At 41.4% G+C, this 24429-nt stretch overlaps 1 protein-coding gene across 1 annotated transcript in view; it reads right to left on the bottom strand.

The window, feature by feature from the left end:
• Positions 1-8146: 8146 nt before the first annotated feature.
• PREP (prolyl endopeptidase) overlaps positions 8147-24429 on the bottom strand; it is a 132511-nt gene continuing 116228 nt past the window's right edge. The window contains exons 13-15 of the mRNA XM_027551311.1: positions 21591-21722; positions 12526-12682; positions 8147-8888 (exon numbers count right to left, since the gene is read on the bottom strand). Coding sequence (XP_027407112.1) covers positions 8594-8888; positions 12526-12682; positions 21591-21722 — 584 coding nt within the window. The 3' untranslated portion in view covers positions 8147-8593. The remainder of the gene's footprint in view (positions 8889-12525; positions 12683-21590; positions 21723-24429) is intronic.

Below are 24429 nucleotides of genomic sequence, written 5' to 3'. Positions count from 1 at the left end.
GTTTCTATGTTAGGTGCTTATATATTTGGTGAGCATCTCTGTGACTGTTACTTTGAACTCTTAGCTAGGTAAATTTTCACTTATGTCTGTTTCATTAAAGCTTTTTCTGAGGTTTTATCATTTTCTTTTGTTTGAAATATATTGCTTTGTTTATTCATTTTCCTTTACTTGCTGCGTTGTTCTGTGCCTTAGCTGAAACAATCTCCTCTCCCAGTCTTGGAGTGGCCTAATGTAACAGGTTAACCTTATTTTGCACCCTGCTCTAGCTCTTAGTTGTCTTAAATCTTTGTGATTGTCTAAGCAGCCTACTCTATTCTTAGTGGCTTTTGGTAGTTGATGGTGTGCAGTGACCTGTCATGGAGAAGGCAATGGCACCCCACTCCGGTACTCTTGCCTGGAAAATCCCATGGACGGAGGAGCCTGGAAGGCTGCAGTCCATAGGGTCGCTGAGGGTCAGACATGACTGAGCAACTTCACTTTCACTTTTCACTTTCATGCACTGTGAAGGAAGTGGCTTCACACTTCAGTGCACTTCATGCATTGGAGAAGGAAATGGCAACCCACTCCAGTGTTCTTGCCTGGAGAATCCCAGGGACGGGGGAGCTTGGTAGGAGTCACAGAGAGTCAGACACGACTGAAGTGACTTAGCAGTGACCTGTTGGTGTCCCAAAAAGGGAAGATCTCAGGCAGCACCTAGACTCAGGCTGATGCTAAGCTAGGCCCTCAGGCAGCAGATTTTCAATTGTGTGAGCACACCTCTTTCAGGGGCAGATGGGCCTTCCTGTCTGCTCTCTCTACCATGAGCTCTGAGGTGTCAGCTAGTTAAGACGTTTCTTTGTTTGCTGCTGTCTCATTAACACAAGAACACAAATCCCATAAACACAGGCCCTGCTGGCCATGAGACTCAGGCTGTCAAGTGATGTAGCACAGCCACAAAAGCTGGGGCACCACATGTATACACAAGCTTCTTTCCTGGAGATGCAGGTGACGTGGGGCAAGACAAAGGGAATGTGGAGATGATACCCACTGGTCTCCCTCATCTCTGGAGGGGATTATAATCAGGCTTTGTGTGTACTCAGTCACTCCTATGACTTAGCTCCTCTGTCCATGGGATTCTGTAGGCAAGAATACTGGAATGGGTTATCATGGCCTCCTCCAGGGAATCTTTCCGACCCAGGGATTGAACCCATGTCTCCTGTGGCTCCTGCACTGTAGGTTGATTCTTTACCACTGAGCCACCAGGAAGCCCCATAATTAGCCCTTAGATGTGTTTAATTAGATGTCTGCACCTCAAGCCGCAGCTACGAAGCTAAGCTAATAGGCCTCTTGCACAGAATGTCTGGGGGTGTGTTTCAGGCTGCTGTCTCTCTGCTGTGTCCTGGGGTGGGTAGCCAGTTAGGAGCTGTTTCTCCATTTGTGACAGTCCTACAGGACCCACTAGCCACTAGAGCCACGTGTTTAAGGGGTGTCCCCTGGTGGCAGCCAGAAAAACCAGGACACTAGATGTATGCACAAGGTCCTTTTCTGGAAGATGTCAACAGTCTGGAGTGAGGTGGAGGGACAGTATGAAGATGGCCCCACCAGCCTCTGTGGTCTCTCCAAAGAGAGTATTTCAGTAGGCTTCTAGATGTGTGTTAAATTAGAAAACTGCCCCCTAGGCCAAATCTTTAAGATGTGCAGATAGGTGTCATTCATAAAAAGACTAGGAGTGTTTCAGCAGAGGTCTCTCTGTGGAGTCTGGAGGGGAGTAGCCAGAAAAGTCTGCATGAGCCTTTTAAGAACTACTTTTTTGGGTGGTTAAATTGAGTGAAGGTGGTCAAAGGTACAAACTTCCAGTTAGAAGCAAGTTCTGGGGATGTAATATACAGTATAGTATCTGTAGTTAATACTGTATTATATGTTTGCTAAATAGATCTCTTTAAAAAATTAACTAATTGAAGTATAATTGATTTACAATGTTGTATTAGTTTTAGGTGTCCTGAATTCAGTTATACATATATACATGCATACATATTCCTTCTCAGATTCTTTTCCTTTATAGCTTATTCTACAATACTAAGTGTAATTCTCTGTGCTGTATACAGTAGGTCCTTGTTGGCTATCGTATACATAGTATTATGAATATGTTAATCCCAACCTCATAATTTATCCCTCTTCTCCTCTTCCCCTTTCCCCTTTGGTAACTGTAAATTTGTTTTCTGTTTGTGAATCTCTTTCTGATTTGTAAATTAGTTCATTTATACTTTTCAAAAAACATTCCACATACAAGTGATATCATATTTGTCTTTCTCTGTATGACTTAATTTACTTAGTCTGATAATCTCTAGTTCGATCCATGTTGCTGCAAATGCCATTACTTTAGTCTTCTTTATGGCCGAGTAATATTCCCGCTGTCCTTCTTTGTGACCCCATGGACTGTAGCCCACCAGGCTCCTCTGCCCATGGGATTTTCTAGGCAAGAATACTGGAGTGGATTTCCAGTTCCTTCTCCAGGGCATCTTCCTGACCATGGGATCAAACCGGGGTCTCCTGCACTGCAGGCAGATTCTTTACCTTCTGGGCCACCAGAGATATATGCCACATTTTTTTTTTTTTTGATGTATAGTTGGTTTACAATGTTGTGCCAATCTCTGCTGTACAGCAAAGTGACTCAGTTATACACATATATACATTCTTTTTTAATCTTTTCCATGATGGTTATCACATATTGAATATAGATCCCTGTGCTATACATTAAGACTTTGTTGTTTATCCATTCTAAATGTAATAGTTTGCATCTACCAATGCCAAACTCCAGTCCATTCCTTTTCCTCCCTCCTCCCCCTTGGCCACCAGAAGTCTGTTCTTTGTGTGTATGAGTCTGTTCATGTTTTGTAGATAGGCTCATTTGTGTCATATTTTAAATTCCACATATAAGTGATATCATGGAATTTGTCTTTCTGTTTCTTACTTCACTTAACATGATAATCTGTCATTTCATCCATGTTGCTGCAAATGGCAGTATTTTGTTCTTTTTTATGGCAGAGTAGAGTTCCATTGTCTATACATACCATCACATCTTTATCCATTTATCTGTTGCTGGACATTAGGTTATTTTCACATTTTGGCTATGGTGAATGAAGATCTCCTGGAGTAGAAATGGCAACCCACTCCAGTATTCTTGCCTGGAAAATTCCATGGACAGAGGAACCTGGTGGGCTACAATCCATGGGGTTGCAAAGAATCAGACACGACTGAGCAACTGAGCACACACTCTAACGTAAGAGAAAACAACAACAAGCCTACAAAACTGTTTCTTCACGAGTTATTTGCAGGTGTAGCTACCCTGGTTTTTAGGGCTTCTCAGCTGGCTCAATGGTGAAAAATCTGCCTGCCATTACAGGAGATGCAGATTTGATCCTTGGTCAGGAAGGTTCCCTGGAGAAGAGAATGAATGGCAACCCACTCCAGTATTCTTGCCTGGGAAATGCCACAGAAAGAGGAGCCTGGCAGGTTACAGTCTATGGAGTCACAGAGAGTCAGGCACTACTGAGCAACTGAGCACGTTTCTGTGAACACAGGGGTACATGTATATTTTTGAATTACAGTTTTGACCGGGTATACCCCCACGAGTGAGATTGCTGAATGATATGGTAATTCTAATTTTAGTTTTCTGAGGATAACCTTCATCCTATTTTCCATAGTTGCTGTACCAATGTACATTTCTACCAACAGTGTAGGAGGGTTCCCTCTACTCCACATCCTCTCCAGCTTTTAATATTTGTAGATTTTCTAATGAAGGCCATTCTGACCTGTGTAAGGTGGTACCTCATTGTAGGTTTTGATTTGCGTTTCTGTAATAATTAGTGATGTTTAGCATCTTTTCACGTGTTTGGCCATCTGTATGTCTTTTTTGGAGAAAGGCCTGTTAAGGTCTTCTGCGCATTTTTCAGTTGGGTTGTTTTGTTGTTGTTGAGTTGTATGGGCTGTTTGTATATTTTGGAGATTAAGCCCTTGTCTGTTGCATCATTTGCAACTATTTTCTCCCATTCCGTAGATTTTCATTTTTTTAAAAATAGTTTCCTGTGCTGTGCAAAAGCTTAGATGTTTGATTAGGTCCCATTTGTATGTTTTAGTTATTATTTCTATCGTCTTGGGAGAGTGACCTAAGAAACATTGGTACAATTTATGTCAGAGAATGTTTTGCCTATATAGTCTTCTAGGAGCCTTATGGTGTTATGTCTTATATTTAAGTCTTTAAAAGCCATTTTCATTTTATTTTTTGTGCATGGTCTGAGGGCGTGTTCTAACTTGATTGATTTACTTGCAGCCATCCAACTTTCCCAGTACCACTTGCTGAAGAGACTTTTTCCCATTTTATATTCTTGCTCCTTTGTCAAAGATTAATTGACCATAGGTGTGTGAGTTTATTTTTGGACTCTCTATTCTGTTCCATTGATCCATATGTCTATTTTATACCAGTACTACCCTATTCTGATTACTGTGGCTTTGCTGGATTGTCTGAAGTCTAAAGGCTTATGCCTGCCCTCCTGCTTTGTCTCTTTTCTCAGGATTGCTCCGGCATTTCTGGTTCTTTTATGGTTCCATATAAATTTTTGGATTATTTGATCTAGTTCTGTGAAAAATGTCATGGTCAATTTGATAGGGATTGAATTAAATCTGTAGATTACTTTGGGTAGTATTGCCATTTTAGCAACATTATTTCAGTCCAAGAGCATGGGATATCTTTTCTTTGAATCATCTTTTATTTCCTTTATTAATATTTTATAGTTCTTAACTATAAAATAAAACTTGGTCAGGTTTATTCATATATATATATTTTTTGATGCAATGTTAAGAGTATTGTTTCTTTTTTACATTCCTTTTCTGATATTTTATTGTTAGTGTGAATGCAATCAGTTTCTGAGAGTTAATCTCATATTTGCTAAATTCATTTATTAGATCTTTTTGTGTGGAGTCCTTGGGGACTCTCTATCCATTCATCTGTCAATGAACATTTAGGTTGCTTCCGTATTTTGGCTATTGTAAATAGTGCTTCTGTGAATATTGGGGTGCATGTTTCTTTTCAAATTAGAGTTTTTGTCTTTTCTGGATATGTACCCAGGATTGGGACTGTAGGATCAAATGGTAACTATTTTTAGCTTTTTAAGGAACCTCCATATTGTTTTCCAGAGTACCAATGTAAACTGTATCGATTTACATTCCCACCAACAGTGTGGGAGGGTACCCTTTCTCTATATCCTCTCTAGCTTTTATTTTGTAGACTTTTCGATGATGGCCATCCTGACTGGTGTGAGACATTTTAAAAAGACATTTAATAAAATTCTGTTAGGGCTTTTTATCTTTCAAATTAAAAATAATGCGTAGAGGGCAAAAACCAAGAGAAAATTTTAAAATGTTTTCTTGTTTGCTATATCTTGGTGGGTCTCATGGATGCAAGTCCCATTGGCTTTCAAAGCTAAATATTTTGGAGGCTTATCTCTTAGATGCAAGTCTTAAAAGCTGGAGTGCCTGATAAATGGTCCAAACCATTTTCTCGTCATGGAGAAGCTTGGAGTGGTGGGTTTCCTCCTGACTGTGGGTGGCCATGTCAGGGGTGGGGTGTATAGAAAGACTGTCTCTGCCTCTCCTACCTGGTTTGATGTGCGTTTCTTCTCGTTCATCTGATGTGTTGGGGTTGCTCATCTAGTTATTGGATTTCTTTCAAAACACATTGTTCTGTATGTAACTGTCGATTACATGTGTCTGTGGGAGGAGGTAAGTTCAGGACCTTCTAGTCACCGTCTTGAATGGGACCCCTCATGCTTTTCTATTTTCTTACTAGGCTAGTGGGTAAGAGTGCTGTCTCCATTGTCCTGCTGCCAGGGTTCACTGCTCTGCCGCTTACTTCCTGTCTGGGGAAGCTGGACCTTTGCTAAGTGGGGGTAATGGTAGTATGTGGTTTTATGTTTGAGGACAAACATCTCTGCACACCTGGAATGCTTTGAGCACAGGGGATTAAATGAGGCAGTTTATCATCTGTCTCCTCCCACTGAAGTGTCAGCTTCGTCAGGGCAGGACTTTTTTTCTTTGCACTCCCAGCCTCTAGAATTTGAATGGATGCAAACACAGCTCAGTATTCTTACTCATTGGTCTCAGTCCTCATTCCTATTGGCCTGGCTGCCGACCTTGCAGTCCGACCTGTGGCCTTCTGACAGCTTCCCGGCCTCAAGGTAACTCATCTCTGAGGCTCTGTAAGCTTTCTGGGCATCAGCTCTGTGGTCTTCCCGGGGAAATCCCCAAGGCTGGTAAAATTATCTGATAAACATGGAGTGATTGGTGACACTTTCTTAGTTGAAATGTAAGTTTTCATACTAGCAGCTCCACCATTTTTGTGTAACTGCCTAAGCTTTAGTGGGAGCATTAAGAAACATGACTAATTGCAAAGTTTTACAATATTCTAAGTGCATACATAATAAACATCATAAATGTGACTTTATCTTACTAAGGTAGCAAATGCCCTTGGAGTGTTTTCAAGGCCCTGGGACGAGGCAGACTGCCTGGACAATGTATGTGACTTTTTCCTCAAAACACCATAGAACAACATAAGACAGAGCAGAGGGACAGAATATAGGATATAGAGGTGATGTCTAATAGGGAAGACACCCTGAGACCCAGAGAGGAGCCCAGCCTCTAAGTCATCCAGCATTTTAGGTTTTAAAAAGCTACCTTCAGTTTGTGGGCTCAGCTGCCCAGCTAAACTCTAGAAATGAAAATCAGCTTGGGAAAGAGAACTCCCAAATGGAGTCCAGTTATATGCTAGGCACTTGTATTAGCTTGTTTATTCCTCATAATCACCAGTTACTAAAGGACAGTTGGGATTTGAACCTGGGCCTGATTTCTTCTGAAGCTAAGACTCTACACATTATACTTCCCGTTTCTGCTGTTAAGAAGAAAACCTCAGTGGGAAAGTGGATTCTGGGCAAACTTGAAAATGCTCTGAACTTGAATGGGTACATCTTGGCTGCCTGCACCTCAAATGACCCGGCTGGTCTAGGATAAAGGCTGCTTTAGCTAATCTATACTTTTTTTTTTTTTTTTCTGTCACATTGGTCGCAGTTACACGGTAACATGGCAGTCAGCTAGTGTTAGCATCCCTGCAGGTAGCTGCTGCTGCTCTCAGGCCCTGCATGCATTGCTGGCTACTGGCACCCTTCTTCTCTGGCGATGGGTGGGGCGGTGGGGGTGGCTTATAATCATATTGTCAGTGACAGCTGCATTATATGCAGTGCTTATTTAAACAAATAATAATAGAAAACATGACTCCAGAAAAGCCGAAACATGTAGCCACATTTCAACTGTACTTGTATGTAATGACAGGCATAGACCAGTTTGAGAGGTAGAGATCTCAGGAGAAGCACACATATGTATACTTTGGAAGATAGCACTTACCTGAGAAAGAACAAGCTATCAATGAAGTAATCTTTTAAGGTTATTTTATACAAATAGTAATTAACTTTTGTGATATTAGATGAAGCAAGACAAAGAAGCTGTTTTTTTTTTTTTTTTTTTCATAAATTAGATTACTGCTTCCCAAAATGATACCCAAAGGAATGGTATTTCATGAAATATTCCCCAAAATGCCTTATGTGGACAAGTTTGAAGAATGGTCTATCTTTCTCTTGAAGATTTAAGGTTGGGGAGACACCAAAACTTTTAAAAAAGTATTACTGGTTTTATTTCCAGGAAGTAGTCTATGGGGTAAGAAGTGCTTGGCAGTTGCTGAGATTTCTGATTATAACATATGTTTGGACCATTCACTCATGTGGTCTCTTTGTTTATGAACCTCTATACTATGATTCCCAGGAATACTCTGTAACCAAACTGACAGACAAATAGGTGAATAATCCTAGGTCCAATGATTTTTAGGGGGCATCCAAACCAGATGAGCCTGGATCAGCTGTCTGAGGGGGTAACACGTAAGCCAGCGAGCTGCCTCTAACAGCCTCCTCAGCACAAACGAGGGAGCTGGGTGGACGCACTCAGCCTCAGCACAGGGCTGACAGTCTGACTTCACTGCTTATTCCCAAAGAGAAGTGACATGATGCATGCAGAAGGACGGCAGTTCTGGGGTCGCCACTCAATACAAAGGAACCAGAGAAAAACCTCCCATTCTTAAATAACATTTATTATTGTTGGAAAGAAGTCTCTTTTTATGAGAACAATTCTCACATTTATTTAAAGGTACACTGGTTATGGTTATAGAAGCAAATTTCATTGAGGTGCTCTATATGAAGTATGCCCGACTACGACTGAGTTCAGCAATCTAATGTTCACAATGTGTTCGCTGCCATTAGCTATGTATCCAAACATGCCTTTTTCCCCCCCCTTTTAAAACATGTGCCTGCACAGGGTGGAGAAAGAAATGCCAAGGGCCTGCTAAAAAGGAGAAGCCTAGAAAAGATAAAATTCCTGCAGCAGTTCTGGTCAACTGCAGCCCATGGGTGCAGAATAGTGTTTATGTGGGGAGGCGCTGCGCCCAGTGGTTTCTCGGTTTAATGGTGTGAGAGCCCTTGAGGTTTTCTGCGGCGGAGGAGGAAGAAAGAGATGCCATTTACTGAATCCAGTCGATGTTCAGGCAGCGTGCTATGAATGCAAACATGTCTGAGACTTCTTCTATCACTTTGGCTGTGGGCTTCCCGGCCCCGTGGCCCGCCTTGGTGTCCACATGGATAAGCAGGGGGTTGTTCTGCTTCCGGCTGCGGCCCACGAGGTGCTGAAGGGTGGCGATGAACTTGAGGGAGTGAAGCGGGACCACGCGGTCATCATGGTCTGCGGTGAGGAGAAGCATGGACGGGTACTGGATGTCGTCTGCCTCTGGCAGCTTCACGTTGTGCAGTGGAGAATATCTGAAAGGCAAAGGCATTCCGTGAGGCCAGGTATCAAAATGAGAGCTGTGCGTGTCCACTAGGTTAGTCACGGGACTGGTGGGCACAGATACCTGTGTCATTCATCAGCAGTGAGGACTGTGACCAGCTGGTCCCTGGGTGACCGGGTGACCACTGCAGACATTGGTGGGCTGTGACTGGCCAGGGCTATTGGAGGCTGGGGAGCCCTGTTATTTATCTGGTCCCCACTTTGGAAGACTGTGTAAGAAAGAAACTCACAGGGCTGCTGGAACAACCCAAACTATATGCGAACTGATTGTCTTGAGGTGAATATTTTCATATTCTTCAGGCTGAATTTTTCGCTGCAACAAAGTGGACTGGTTGTCCCTTTATTATTACATGAGAAAACATTTTAAATTGAAGTATAGTTGATACTGACTTCCCTGGTGGCTCAGACGGTAAAGCGTCTGCCTACAATGTGGGAGACCTGGGTTCAATCCCTGGGTTGGGAAGATCTTCTGGAGAAGGAAATGGCAACCCACTCCAGTATTCTTGCCTGGAAAATCACATGGATGGAGGAGCCTGGTAGGCTACAGTCCATGGGGTTGCAAAGAGTCAGACACGACTGGGCGAATTCACTCACTCATAGTTGATTTACAATATTAGTTTCAGGTAATTCAATATATTCTTAGAGATTATACTTCAATTAAAGTTATAAAATAATGGCTTTATTGCCTGTGCTGTACAGCACATCCTTGCAGCTTATTCATTTTATACACAGTAGTTTGTATCTCTTAGTTCCTGACTCCCATCTTGCTGATTGTTCTTTTAAATCACTAACTATGGATATAATAGGTGCAAGCCTTTCTTTTGTTGAAGAACTTGAAGTCCACAGTGTCCGGCAGCTTTCTGCCTGTTTGGTATCTATAAAATCTTTATTCTGATCTCAGCTTGATAGACTTAGGAAGAACACAGGTCCCCCGCCCCGGGCCTAGTTTCTGTCTGAAAACAGAGAACCTGAGCTGGGCCGCTGACCTGCTGGCTCACAGTCCAGCAGAAACTGACCTTGGCCAATGGTGAGAAAGTTAGTGTTGGAGGAACCTTCTGAAGCACAAGATAAATTTGCAGTTAACAAAAGGTTTTTAAAAACTAAGTACAGTCAGATTAAATGCTTGATGCTAATTAAGTAAAGTGAAAGAAATCTCTTGAGTATTTCTTCTTTACTTTTTAGTGAATAAGGCTGTCTTATTTTGCAGTGTTCAGTATTAATGGATAAACTATTTTAGTAGAGTTTTATTTTGTAGAGTGAAAAGGCAAAAATAGTAAAATTTCTGCTCAGTTAACCAGGTCAAGACTAAAATCTTCTGGGGTTTAGTCTCCTAACAGGTAAGATGGGGGTGACAATGGATCTGTTTTCTGATCTCACTTCAGAGGATTTTTGGATCAACCCTGGTCCTCCAGATAAGGATTAGTTCTGTGGGAAAACAAGCTTGAAAGTCTTTTTACGAATAATACCTCTCTCTACCTCAAGATTCACATACCACATCTATGTATTAAAGATTCTGAGAAGTTCTGTAGGAAAAAAAAAAGTCTGTTAGGCTTTATTTATCCCAGCTATTGACAAACTTCGAAATCTAGATCTTTTTTCGGGGGGATCCCCTCCAGTATAGTGGATTCAGTTCTCTGCTCACCTGGATGCAGATGAGAGGACATGCAGCCCTGTGAGTACTAGGCTGGAAAAATTAAGGTCTGAAATAGGAGTATCACTGATGTCTTGACAGAAAAAATATTAAGAACTCTCTTTTATTGCTTTCAAATTAATTTTAGAAGTATTGGGATCCAGTGACTATTTTGTTGCCTTCAACATACAATTAATTCAGTCTTTTCAACTGAGTACAAATGGGACCTCACTCCCGAAGTGCCTATTTTCTCTAAGTTAATTTGAACTATGACTCCTTCAGATATTCAGCTTTCACCAGGATGTGTCAGTGGGGTTACTTGTATATTTTTAAAGTTAAACTTTTCCCCCTCCTACAGAACAGAATTTAGTAGTTTGAAAGTATTCAATTAAAAAAAATCCAAGTCATTTTAGCCAAATATCTAAGTGGAGAACTAGCCATACAAAGCACATCAAATGAAGGAAAAAAAACCTGACTTGAGAAATGAAGTTATTGTATCAAAATCTATAGTTGACTGAGAAGACTGGGACAGGGGACACAGGCTCCTGATGCTATTCCAAGGGCAGTCCCTTAATACCGCTGGTAAAACTCCCCAGATCCCTGCTGCGGGAAGTAAACAGAATCAAGAGCCAAAGAAGAATGCAGCTTACAGTCTTGAGAATCTAGATGTTTGCCATTTTCTCACTGTTATCGCCGAAGTGGTTGAGGGATATAAATATTTCAATAATGCAGTAGTTTCAAATATGGGCTTCCCAGGTGGCTCAGTGGGAAAGAATCCACTTACCAAGGCAGGAGATGTGGGTTCCAACACTGGGTCAGGGAAATTCCCTGGAGAAGGAAATGGCACCCCACTCTAGTATTTTTGCCTGGAAAATCCCATGGATGGAGGAGCCTGGTGGGCTGCAGTCCATGGGGTCGCTAAGAGTCAGACATGACTGAGCGACTTAACTTTCACTTTTCACTTTCATGCACTGGAGAAGGAAATGGCAACCCACTCCAGTGTTCTTGCCTGGAGAGTCCCGGGGACAGGGCAGCCTGGTGGGCTGCCGTCTATGGGGTCGCACAGAGTCAGACACGACTGACGCAACTTAGCAGCAGCAGTAGTAATTGCATATAGTCCTATTTCCTTATTTTTTAATTGAGAAAAAGAAGCCTATATATATACATATATATATAATGTTATAATGATACCTTTTTAAAAATTAGTTTTTAATTGCTGGCTCAACAAAAACCACACAGATTTCTCATCTCATAATAAGTCAGAAGTCTGAGTTGGTTTGCCTGGGTTCTCTGGCTGTCTCAAGGTTGAAGTTAAGTTGTTGGCTAGCTGGGCACTTATTAAGAAGTTCTAGGGAAAAATCTACTTCTGGACTCATTTCAGTTGTTGGCAGAATTCAGCTCCACAAGGCTGTAGGACTGAGGTCCTCATTTCTTTGCCAGCTGTTGGTTGGGGGTGATATCAGCTTGTAAAGGCCCCCTTCCTCCATTTTCAAAGCCAGCAATGGTGGGTCTGGGTCTCCTCGTGCTTCCAGTTTCTCTCATCTTTTCTGCTGCATCCCTGACTCTTCTCGCCAGAGACAGTGTCCTGCCTTTAAGGGTTTGTCATTAGATTAGACCCTCTTGATAATCCAGGACAATTTTTCCATTCTGGTCAGCTGATTAGTAATCTTCATTTAATCTGCAAAGTCCCTGCAGAGCGGTCCATAGATCAGTCAACCACTGAAGAACCAGGGGGGACAGGAATCCTGGGGGACTGTCTTTAGAATTCTGCCATCACATCCTTGTTATTTTTGTTCAAGACCAGATCAGAACTAGGAAGACAGATAAGTATCCCCACCACGTAGCCTACTTTTGCAGTGAATTCCTTGTAAACATGAGATACTGAAGGGGACAGTCAAACATTCCCTTTTGACTATGTTCAGTATTCTGACATCAAATCGTTAGCAACACAAATACATCAATATGAATCAAAACCTTACTTGATAAGCCATTCAAAATGTTGTTTGTTGTCTGAGCACCCATAATCAGTCGTCCAGGCGTGGCCAATGGTATACTTATGGAACTTCAGCATGTCCATTACTCCAACTTGGGCAATAACACAACCAAAGAGGTCAGGACGCTGATTGGCACAGGTAGCTAAAAATCAAGATAGAAAAAGCAGGTCGCCCATCGTTAAACATCTGTCATAAACAAAACCGAAAGAGAACAAAACAACACTTAAATGTTTTCTGAATCCTGATGGTCTTTTTTCCCAATAGCACAGGAAGAAACTATCAGAAATCACTTGCCCAAGAGTCTACAAGCTTTCCCCAGCTTCTAGTATATATCCGAGGGGTGGAATATTTTCATCAGTAGTGGACACGTAACTCTTCATGAAAACCTCTTGGACGTTCTGTAAAATCTGTGCTGCTCCCATCCCTAGCTGCTTTCACAGGTGATGCAGGATATTAACAAACTTATGTGGGATCTCAAAACTAGCCTGTGATATTGTGACAGAGTAAGAAATACCTATTTAATCTTCGTCCCTGGTTCCTAGAACAGATCTAAAACCCTTGCGAGTTTCCTGAGTGACAAGGTGAGAGCAGTATTTTTCATAATTCATAACTAATGCCTCTCAACCATATCTGAGTTCATGCTAATGAGGCAGCTCTTTCTGGGTTCCTAGACAGCTTCAGGATGGGGGCTGGTTGACCAAGGAACCAACCATGTGATAGGAGGATTGGATCTTTGGGTTCCACCCCTGACGTCTGGGGAGAGCAGCGGGGCTGGAGATAGTGATTCATGGCTACTGATTTAATCAATCTAGCCTGTATAACAGAACCTTCATAAAAACCAATGGAGTTTGAGAGCTCCTGGGTTGGTGAACACATGGAGGTGCTGGGACCGTGGTGCACTAGCAGGGCATGGAGGCTTGGCACGCACCTGCCCCAGCTATACAGCTCCTCTGACTTGTTCCCAAGTTTTATCCTTTATAACAAACTGGTAAATATAAGAGTGGTCCTGAAAGTGAAAGTCACTTAGTCATGTCCATCTCTTTGTGACGCCATGGACTATACAGTCCATGGAGTTCTCCAGGCTAGAATACTGGAGTGGGTAGCCTTTCCCTTCTCCAAGGGATCTTCCTAACCCAGGGATTGAACCCAGGTCTCCTGCATTGAGGGCAGATTCTTTACCAGCTAAGCCACAAGGGAAGCCCAAGAATACTGGAGTGGGTAGCCTATCCCTTCTCCAGTGGATCTTCCTGACCCAGGAATTGAACTGGGATCTCCTGCATTGCAGGCAGATTCTTTACCACCTGAGCTATCAGGGAAGCCCTAAGAATGTTCCTGAGTTCTATCAAATTATTTAACTCGAGGAGGGGGACCTGGGAAACCCCAATTTATAGCAATCAATCAGTAATATGAGAAGTCCAGGACTTGTGATTGGTGTCTGCAGTGGGGACTGTCCTATGGGTCTGTGCTAACTCTGGGTAGTGTCAGAATGGAACTGAATTGTGCGACACCCAGTTGGTGTCTGGAGAGCTGGGAGTATTGGTTGGTGTGGGACCCACCCCCCAACCCCTTCCTGCATTTGGCATCAGAAGTGTTGTAAACAGCAACAGTTGATACAGGTATAGCTCGAAGCAGAACAGAGCCTAAGACCCCGTTCCGAGCTCTGTCAGATACTGACATATTTTCTTGTCCTGTTTTAAAAATGCTCTTCTTTGTATACTTAAAAAAAATTATTTTTTTGGTAATTCAATAAATGTTTATTGAACATCTGCCATGTGCCTTGTACTAGGCATGGGGCCTGGGGATATGTCCGTGAATAATTTAGTGGGAAAGATAAAAGAAGTGAATGGGCAATTACAGTGTGGCATTCACTTCGTTGAGAAAGTGCGGGCACTACAGAAGAAGGGTGTAGGCCAGCATAATGAAGTTGGGGAGGCTCTGGGAGGAAGCAACGTCGAAGCCGGCATGACTAGGAGTTAGTCAAGAGATGTGAACTTTTCCTGCCTCTGGCAAGAATGAGTTCCCACTGCAGTTTAGATGTCAGTGCTTATTCAGATACCAAGTTCTGAGTCCTAGATCTTCTCCTCCCCACTCAGAGATGGGAGGGGCAGGAAGATGTTCTTTTAAAGAAGCACTTTAGCATCTTGATGGACAAACTCTATCTCTGAAGGTCCCATAAAGGACCTGGTTTATTAAAAGGCATAAACCAATTCCTGAAAATACAACTCCAAAAATGGACTTATTGGATGAACCAGTAAATTACAACACAATTCTCCCACTAGTAAAATCAACAACTTTCAACATCCCATTAAATAGTTTAGATCACCCTAAGTTGTTCTTTCTTTTATATTAATACTTGTTTAATTCATATGAAAACTTAGTTGGCTCAAATTCAAAATATACTAAGAATCAGATCACTTATTACTTCCATCATCACACCCAGGTCCGTGCCAGCATCTTCTCTCACTGAGACAGAAGCCACCTAGCTGGTCTCCTGCTTTTCTGTCCTTGCCTCTTCTGCCTACCCTGACATAGCAATGGATCAATCCATGATCCTGACTTTAAAACATGTCAAGTTATATGCCACTTCTCTGCTCAAAACTCACCAAAGGCTTCTCATTTCAGAGTAAACTGTGTTCTCTCTGACAGCGGTGAGGTCCTGCCTGGTGTAGGTTCCCACCATCCCTGACCTCTCCCATCACTCGCCCTTGCTCGCTGTGCCTAGCCGCAGACACGGGTCTCCGGGCCGCATGCTGGCCTTAGGCATGTCATGTCGCCTGCCTCAACCAACTAGAATGAAAGCTCCATGAAGGTGTTGTCTGTTTCATTTGCCGACATATTTCCAGTATCTGAAAAAATGCCCAGCACTTGCTCAGTACATATTTGTTGAATAGATAAATTTGTGGTTATTTGGTATTTAAGAATATTATCCACATCCTTTCTCAATTTATTTTTTCTTTAAATTATAGTATAACTGACATAAAGTGTATTAGTCTCAGGTGTAAAACAGCGATTTGGTATTTTTATGCATCACAAAATGATCACCATAAGCCTAGTTACCATCTCATCACACAAAGGTTTTAAATACTGACTATATTCCCTGTCTGTATAGTATATCTCTGAGATATTTTATCACAGAGTTTGTACCTCTCAATTGCCCTCATTTATTTCACTCATCTTTCCATCCCACTCCACTCTGGCAGCCAATAATTTTTCTGTATCTATTATTAGTCTGTTTGCTCAACTGTGTTTTTACATTTCTCATGTAAGTGAAATCACACGGTAACTGTCTTTCTCTGACTTATTTTACTTAGCGTGATACCCTCTAGGTCCACTCACGTTGTTGCAAATAGCATGATTTCATTCTTTTCTATGGCTGAGTAATATTCCACTGTGTGTATATTATACATATAAATCTTCTTTGTCCATTAATTTATCAGTGGACACTTAGGTTGCTTTCATATCTTAGCCATTGTGAATAATACTACAATGAACATCAGGGTACATATCTTTTTGAATTAGTGGTTTTGACTTCTTTGAAAAAAACTGCCCAGAAGTGGAACTGCTGAATCATACAGCTGCTCTATTTTTACTTTTTAAGGAGCCTTCATCCTGTTCCGTATAGTGGAGAACAGTTACATTCCCACCAGTGTGTGAGGGTTCCCTTTCGCTGCATCCTTGTCAACGCTGATTATTTGTTGTCCTTTGGATACTAGTCCTACTGGTAGATGTGAGGCGGTGTCTCATTGTGGTTTTGATTTGCATTTCCTTGATGATTAATAACACTGAGCATATCTTCATGTGTCTATTGGCCGTAAGTGTATCTTCTCTGGAAAAATGTCTACTTAGGCCCTCCGCTCATTGTTAACTGTTTTTGGTGTTGAGTTCTATGGGTTCTTAGGCTATTGGGGACATTAAGCTCTTAGCAGACATATTGTCTGTAAATACCTTCTCAGGTTCAGTAGGCTGCCTTTTCATTTTGTTGGTAGTTTTCTTCACTGTGCAAAAGCTTATTAGGTTGCTACAGTCCCATTTGTTTGTTCTGCTTTTGTTTCCCTTGCCTGAGGAGACATATCCAAAACAATTTCATGAAGACCAATTCAGTGTACTGCTTATGGTTTCTTCAACGGGTTTTATGGCTTCAGTTTTTATAAATATTTTGAGTTTATTTTCATATACGATGCAAGAAAGTAGTCCAGTTTGACTCTTTTGCATGAAACTGTCTAGTTTTCCCAACACCATTTATAGACAAGGCTATCTTTTTCCCACTGTATATTCTTCCTTCCTTTGTTGTAGATTGACTATATATGTGGGTTTATTTTGGGGTTCTCTGTTTTGTTCCATTGACCTTTATGTCTGTTTCTATGCCAGTACCATACTGTTTTGGTAACTAGAGTTTTGCAGTACAGTTTGAAATCAATGAACATGATACCTCTAGCTTTGTTCTTCTTTTTCAATATTGTTTTGGCTATTTGGGGTCTTTTGTGTTTCTTATTTTAGTTCTGCAAAATTGCCATCGATATTTTGATAGGATTTGCACTGATTCTGTACATTGCAGGGCAGCAGGGTGATTTTAACAATATTAACTCTTTCAAATCTATGAGCATAGTACATCTTTTAATTGGTTTGTGTCACCTTCAGTTTCATCATGTCTTAACAATTTTCAGTGTACAGGTCTTTCACCTCTTTGTTTAGATTTATTACTAGGTATTTTATTCTTTTTGATGCAATTTTAAATGGGACTGTTTTCTTAATTTCTCCTGACAATTTATTAAGGTATAGAAATGCAACAGATTTCTATATATTGATTTTATATTGTGCAACGTACTTAGTTCTATGATGGTGTCTTTAGGATTCCCTGCATACAGTACCATATCACCTGCCAACAGTGGCAGTTTGACTCCTTTCCTAATTTGGATTACTTTTGTTTATTTTTCCTGTCTGTTGTGGATAGGACTTCCCATATAATGTTAACAGGAGTGGTGAGTGACTCTCTTGTCTCAATAAGACCCTTTTCTTGTTCCTCACCTTAGAGGAAATGCTTTTGGCTTTTCACTGTTGAGTATGATATTAGCACTTGTCATACATGGCCTTTATTATGTTGAGATGTGTTCCTCTATACCCATTTTGTTAAGAGTTCTTAATCACGAATGGATGTAGAATTTTGTCAAAAGATATTGAACCATCCTTACATCCCTGAGATAAATCCTACTTGATCATAGTGTGTATATCTGTGTTTATCAATGATATTGGCCTGCAATTTTCTTTTTTTGTGTGTGGTATCTTTGGTTTTAATATCAGGGTGATGCTGACCTTGTAAAATGAGTTCAGAAGTGCTCCTTCCTCTTCAGTTTTCTGGAACAGTTTGAGAAGACAGGTGTTAACTTTTCTCTAAATGTTTCATAGAATTCACCCGTGAAGACATCTGGTCCTGGACTCTTTGTTTGCTGGGAGTTTTCTTTTTAATTTAATTTACTGATTCAACTTCATTACTGGTAATTGGTCTGTTGATATTTTTTTCCTGATTCAGTCTTGGGAGATTGTAAGTTTCTAGGAACTTATCCATTTCTTCTAGGTTGTCCACTTTATTGTGACTAATTATTCATAGTATCTTAGTATCCTTTGCATTTTTATGGTGTTGGATGTGATTTCTCTTTCATCTCTGATTTTCTTTGGGCCCTCTCTGTTTTTCTTGATGAGTCTGGTAAAAGTCTAATAAAATTTTTTCATCGTCTCAAAGAAACAGCTCTTAGTTTTATCGATCTTTTGTACTGTTTTTGTCTCTTTTACTGCTCTAATTTTTATTATTGTAGTCACTTTAGGTGTTAGGTTAGATTCCATTTTCATTTGTCTCTAAGTACTTCTTAATTTTCTCTTTATCAGTGACCCACTGGTTGCTCAGTACCATATTGTTTAGTCTCTGTTTGTCTTTTGCAGTTTTTCCTTGTAGTTGATGTCTAATCTCACACTGTTGTGGTTGGAAAAGATGCTTGATGTAATTTCAACCTTCTTAAATTTATTCAGATGTATTTAGTGGCATAGCACATGATCTATCCTGGAGAATGATCCATGTGCACTTGAAAAGAATGTGTATTCTGATGCTTTTGGATAGAATGTTCTTAATCCATTTATTCTATCTAAACTAATGTATCTTTAAAGTCAGTATTTCCTTAATGATTTTCTGTCTGGAATGTCTATCCATCGAAGTAAATGGAATACTAAAGCCTCCTGTTATTGTTTTACTCTTCGGTTTCTCCCTTTATGTCATCAATATTTGCCTTATACATTTAGATACTTCTATGTTGGGTGCATAAGTATGTTTTTTAACATTTTATTTTATACTATAGTTAATTTACAATGTTGTGTGTATTTTAGGTGTACAGCAAAGTGATTCACATATACATATACACATATCCATTCTTTTTCAGATTCTTTTCCACATAGGTTATTATAGAACATATGTTCCCTGTGCTATACAGTAGGTCCTTGCTGATTACTTATATATAGTAGTGTGTCTTTGTTAATCCCACACTCCTAACTTATCCCTGCCTCCCCTTTTTCCTCTAATAACTGTAAGTTTGTTTTTGAAGTTCTCATTTTTTTTAGAACTGTTTTTTTCTGTTCAGCTTGTATGATTTTCATTATTCTGTTTTCCATGTCTCTGATCCATTCCTCTGTATCATCTAATCTATTGTTGATTCCTGCTGCTGCTGCTGCTAAGTCGCTTCAGTCGTGTCCGACTCTGTGCGACCCCACAGATGGCAACCTACCAGGCTCCCCCGTCCCTGGGATTCTCCAGGCAAGAGTACTGGAGTGGGGTGCCATTGCCTTCTCTGCTGTTGATTCCTGCTAGTATACATATATACATTTTTAATTTCAGTTATTGTAGTCTTCACCTCTTTTTGGCTCTTCTTTTTATTTTCTAACTGTTAGACTTCTCACCATGTTCATCCATTCTTCTCCTGAGTTTGTGGAGCATCTTTATGATCATTACCTTGAGCTCTTTATTGGATAAGACTGCTTATCTCCACTTTGCTTAGTTCTTCTTCTAGGGGTTTTATCTTGCCTCCTTAGTTTAGAACATAGTTCTGTCTTTTCATTTCACCTAATTCTCTGTTTGTCTCTGTGTATGAGGTGGGTTGGTTATGTGTACTGAGCTTGGCCAAGTACCCCCATGTAGCTGATGTTCCACAAGAGCAGCAGACTCCCATGTGGTGACCCGTCACATGGTGTAGGGTGCCTCTTCTGTAGGCTGTGTGGCCTTCTGTGGTGGCAGGGCCAACTACTTTCGGTATGCTGGCAGGCAAGGCCTGGTATGTGCATGAGCAGAGCTGGTGCCAGTCTGCTGGTGGGTAGAGTGCTGATGGTAGCCAGGGGGGGAACTCCAAAATGGTGCTTCTCAGCACCAGTGTCCTTGTGGTCAAATAAGTTCCCCCAAATGGCTACCCCCAGCATCTGTGTCCCCACTAGGAGTCCCAGTTGCCTCCTGGCCCTCTGGGAGGCTCTCCCAGATTAGCAAGGAAATTTGACCAGGCTCCTTTCAAATCACTGCCCATATGCCGGGGTTCAGAGCATGTGAGATTTTGTGTGCACTCTAAGAGTGGAGTCTCTATCTCCCACAGCCCTCTGGCTCTCCTGAAAGGAAGATCATAGCCAGATGTTCTGGGGGCTTGTCTTCCTGGTGAGGGGTCTCTAGACTGGGGAACCTTCTGTGGGTCTTGAACCTCTCTCTCTTTGGGAAGGATTATCCTGCAGTTGTGATTATCCTCCCATTTGTGGGCTGCCTGCCTGAGGTTGTAGGTCTTGACTGTACTACGCATCTGCCCCTCCTTACCCATCTCATTGTGGTTCCTTCTTTGTATCCTCAGTTGTAGAAAATGTTAGTCTGTTAGTCTTCAGGTTGTTCTCGTAGTTGTTCTGTAAATAGTTGTTAATTTTGGTGTGCCCATGGCTCAAAGGCTCGCCATCTTGGCCACATCTCTACCCTTTTCAAATTTAAACAAATTATTTTGGACATATACATTTTACCTCCATGGGAAAATGTTTTTTTCCAAGTCTATATTATATTGGGGTAGAAAAGTAAGGGCAGGAATTCAGGTTTTAACACGAATCAGTATATTTCAAAGACAAGGAAACAGTGAATGTCAAAATCCCCTGAGAACAGAATTGAAAGCTGAAAACTGTCACATGTGCTTTTTAGGTTGAGTCTCTTTAAGCTGATCTACATTTGTAAAATGACCCCTCATCTCCTAGTGACACTGGAGGTAGGACCCAGCAAGCAGAGGTCAGGCCCACTATAAATGTCCACTGCAGAGTTAAGTACTGCTGAGAGACAAAAGCAAAGTGAAATTTCATTAACTACCAAAAAATTGGAAAATCTACTTAGAGGCAGTGCCACATAGAGGTTAAAAGAGCAGAATCTAAAACCATGGTGCTAATCATCAACCCCAGCATCACCACCACACTAGCAAGCTACTCTGCCTCTCAGAGCCCATCTCCCAGGCTGCATGCACATCAAGGGCTCAGCACTGGGCCTGGCACACAAGGTGCTCAGCAAGGGTAAACTATGTGGCTATTTCATTATTTTTAAGCTGTGGATCTGTCTTTGCATGGACCTCATTTTCCTTTATGACTTCTTTCTCTGCACCCACAGCGTTTAGCATCCCATGGCATTAGGTATTCAACTGGCATTTATACCTAATGATCACAGGTGGGTAGCATAGTCAGAGGGGTGGTATTTGATTCAGTCCTGTGCTGCCTTAACTCTCGAGACTTGTGGGCTTGGTCTGTGGGAAGGGAGTCCCGCCCAGGGGAGGGTGAGAACTGTGGTCCAGAAGAGCTCAGAACAGGGAGGAGGAATGGCTTTTCAGCTCTGATGAGCTGAGTCAGTAGTTGCATCTTCATACTGTCATTTATTAGATACCCAAATACAAGCAGGTTTTGCTTTTCCTGTACCACTGCTACCATCCATGAGCCCAAAGTAAGCAAAGCCCAAACTCCTGAAAACTCCAAGAGTTAACTAGTAAAGTACAATGAATACACCCAGTTCTCACCTACTAAGAGGCCTCCATTTGAACCTCCATTAATAGTCAGCCTCTTGGGAGACGTGTAACCTTCCTTGATAAGATATTCAGCAGCACACTGAAAGTCATCAAAGCAGTTTTGTTTGTTGGCCAAGATACCACCTATAATGTGCCAAAGTGAAAGATAAGTTAATTAACAAAATACTAAAAAAAAAAAAAAAAAAAAAAAAAATCAGCAAAAGGAATTCAAGGATGAGGAATTCAAATGATGATAAGGCATAGTTTCAACTACTGATCAACTTAAACACAATGAGCTCACACTACATTTAGAAAAATGCCTCAATTTATGCACTATGGAAATCCATCATCAGTACCACAACTGCTAATCCATACGGTGCCTTTGTATTTTTCTAAAATCTCTTAGAACTTAAAAGGCAAATGCCCCAAAGGGAACAGATGGGAACAGATGATCTGTTATGATGTCAGACAACCATGAGAATAAAAACGAGAAAGCATGTCATCAACACGAACTTGTGTTCTGGGAGGAGCTGGACTCACTGACACACGACTTGGAGCAGAACTGAGTCCTCCATGGGCTCCACAGAGTATGTGACGATGGAGGTGAGCTCACTGCCTCTTCCCTGGGAAGATGAAAGTGCTCTGCACAGACAGGCTCATGTCTTACCTCTCCTCTCTGCAGGACTTTGAGATGGGTAAGTGATTTTGAGAACTAAAGCTCTCCAATTTTGCGCTCGGCTATTTATTCAAGTACTTAAGTAGGAATTTGGAGAAGGGAATGGCAACCCACTCCAGTATTCTTGCCTGGAGAACCCCATGTAGAGAAGAGCCTGGAGGGCTATACTCCATAGGGTCGCAGAGTCCGACACGACTGAGTGACTCACAAACACAAGTAGGAATTCGGTGATTAGGTGGGGGAATGTTGCTGCACAAAGTAGCTTATTAGTTTTAGTCTTTGTCGGCCCTGCAGCATGCAGGGTCGGGGTTCCCCTGCCAAGGACTGAACTCATGCCCTGCTTCAGCAGAACCGCAGAGTCTTAACCATTGGACCACCAGGGAAATCCCTAGTTTCTCTAGTTTTTTTTTTCTCTCTAGTCTTGAATGAAGAGGATCTCAAACATCTCCCCAGAGAATCTCAGCTTTCTCGTAGCCAAATGAACCCATTAAGAGAGGAACATCTGTAAGGTCTTAGAATATCTAAAAATAAAGGCCAAAACTCAAAGTCATGCTCTCAAAGGAATGGATACCTGAAATAACTGCCTATGAAATGAACATAAAGCAGACATAGATCTGATTAGATATTTGAGATTAAATATAACCATTTTTGCAGAAATTCAATTAAGGATGAAGCAGTGCTACTGAAGAAATTTTTTCATATCAAAACAAATGTTATTAAGATTTTAATAAGAAATTATCAGTGAATTAGAATGGCTAGGATAACTTAGTTTCCAGGAATAATATACTTTTGGATATATGACTATATTTTTTAAAGGGCATTAAATTTTAAAACTCAATTAACAGAATGGAATCTAGATTTATCAATGTTCAATATGATAGCGTCTAACTGAAAAGGTCCATTTGGGGTCCTTTCACTGCCTAAATTGGGAGAAAGTCTATGATCAATCTAAACACAGGTAAGCAACTTTCAGCTTCAGTCAAGCTGCAAACTTCCCTCCCCACAAGGCTTTTGGAAAATAACTTGGTTATATTTAATACAGAGATAAGAAAGTTGATGAAGACCAGGGGAGGCACTCTTCCCTAACAGAGCTCCATGGACCACCTAAGGAACAGAAGAATTTTACGGTGAAGAACTTGGGTCCTTTGAGAAGGCAACAGTGTCAGGAGTCCATGCAGGTAGGTGTTTAAGTGTGTACATGAAAAGTTTTAAACCAGAAAATCAGGTGAATCAAGGGCTCCAGACTTAGCATATTGGTTTGGGATATAAATCAAACATGGTACGTTGAGATTTTATTTTTATTCTCCTTTTCTTAGTCATCACAGTTTCACAGTATGATTTTAGTGTAATTAAACTCTAATATCAGGTCCAAGTTAAACTTATACAATAAATTCTATGCTGTTTCAAATACAATGACAATCAATAAAGCCTTCAGGGATGACACCTGGCAGCAGTTGGCCCACCTGCTGGGGGCCCATGTGTTCACTGGGTACATTCACTCTTGCTAAGATGCTCAAATAGTTTGCTGTCTAACATTGATCCTTGGGGGTGTGCGCTGAAGACCTAGTGGTCAGTTCTGGGCCTTTCCTGCCTCCTGACACCTAATAGTTACTTAGGAAGAATTCTCTTTACAGATCTACCCTCATCTTTGTTGATCTGATTTGATGCAGCACACCAGAGCCTCTGGCCTCAGGAGGCAGAGAAGAACAGTGGGTTTATGGATCTGAAGGGTGGTCTTGGATGTTCTTCCTGTGGAAGAAGGGTCCCCTTGCCTGGTGCTGCCCCATCAAGCCCAGGCACTGGGGTCCGCCCTCAGGCCTGCAGACTGTCTTCTACATGATGGCTGATGTCGAGAGGGGAGTGAAGGTGCCTCCCCCAAACACAGGCATCAGGTAAGGGAAGAGCATCTTCTGCAAGTTATTGATTTGTCTATACATTTCAGATACACACAAGCCTGGGAGACAGGGCATGCTCCATATAGAGAGAAAAGGAAAAGAGAGGGCTTTAAAAATAAAGACTGCCATAATGTTTTTAATTTCCTCAAGCAACTAGAATACATGCTTCAGGAGGCCAGAGACTGAGTCATTAAAACCAGAAAAGAATTAACAACTGCGCTGAGTTGAGTTTAATAAAAACTGCACATGATAGAGTCCCAGCAGTGATGCTAGGGGGGAT

Source organism: Bos indicus x Bos taurus, chromosome 9 (genome assembly GCF_003369695.1).
Source record: "Bos indicus x Bos taurus breed Angus x Brahman F1 hybrid chromosome 9, Bos_hybrid_MaternalHap_v2.0, whole genome shotgun sequence".
In the NCBI taxonomy this organism is placed as follows: domain Eukaryota; kingdom Metazoa; phylum Chordata; class Mammalia; order Artiodactyla; family Bovidae; genus Bos; species Bos indicus x Bos taurus.
This window is presented reverse-complemented; position numbering and strand designations above follow the sequence as displayed.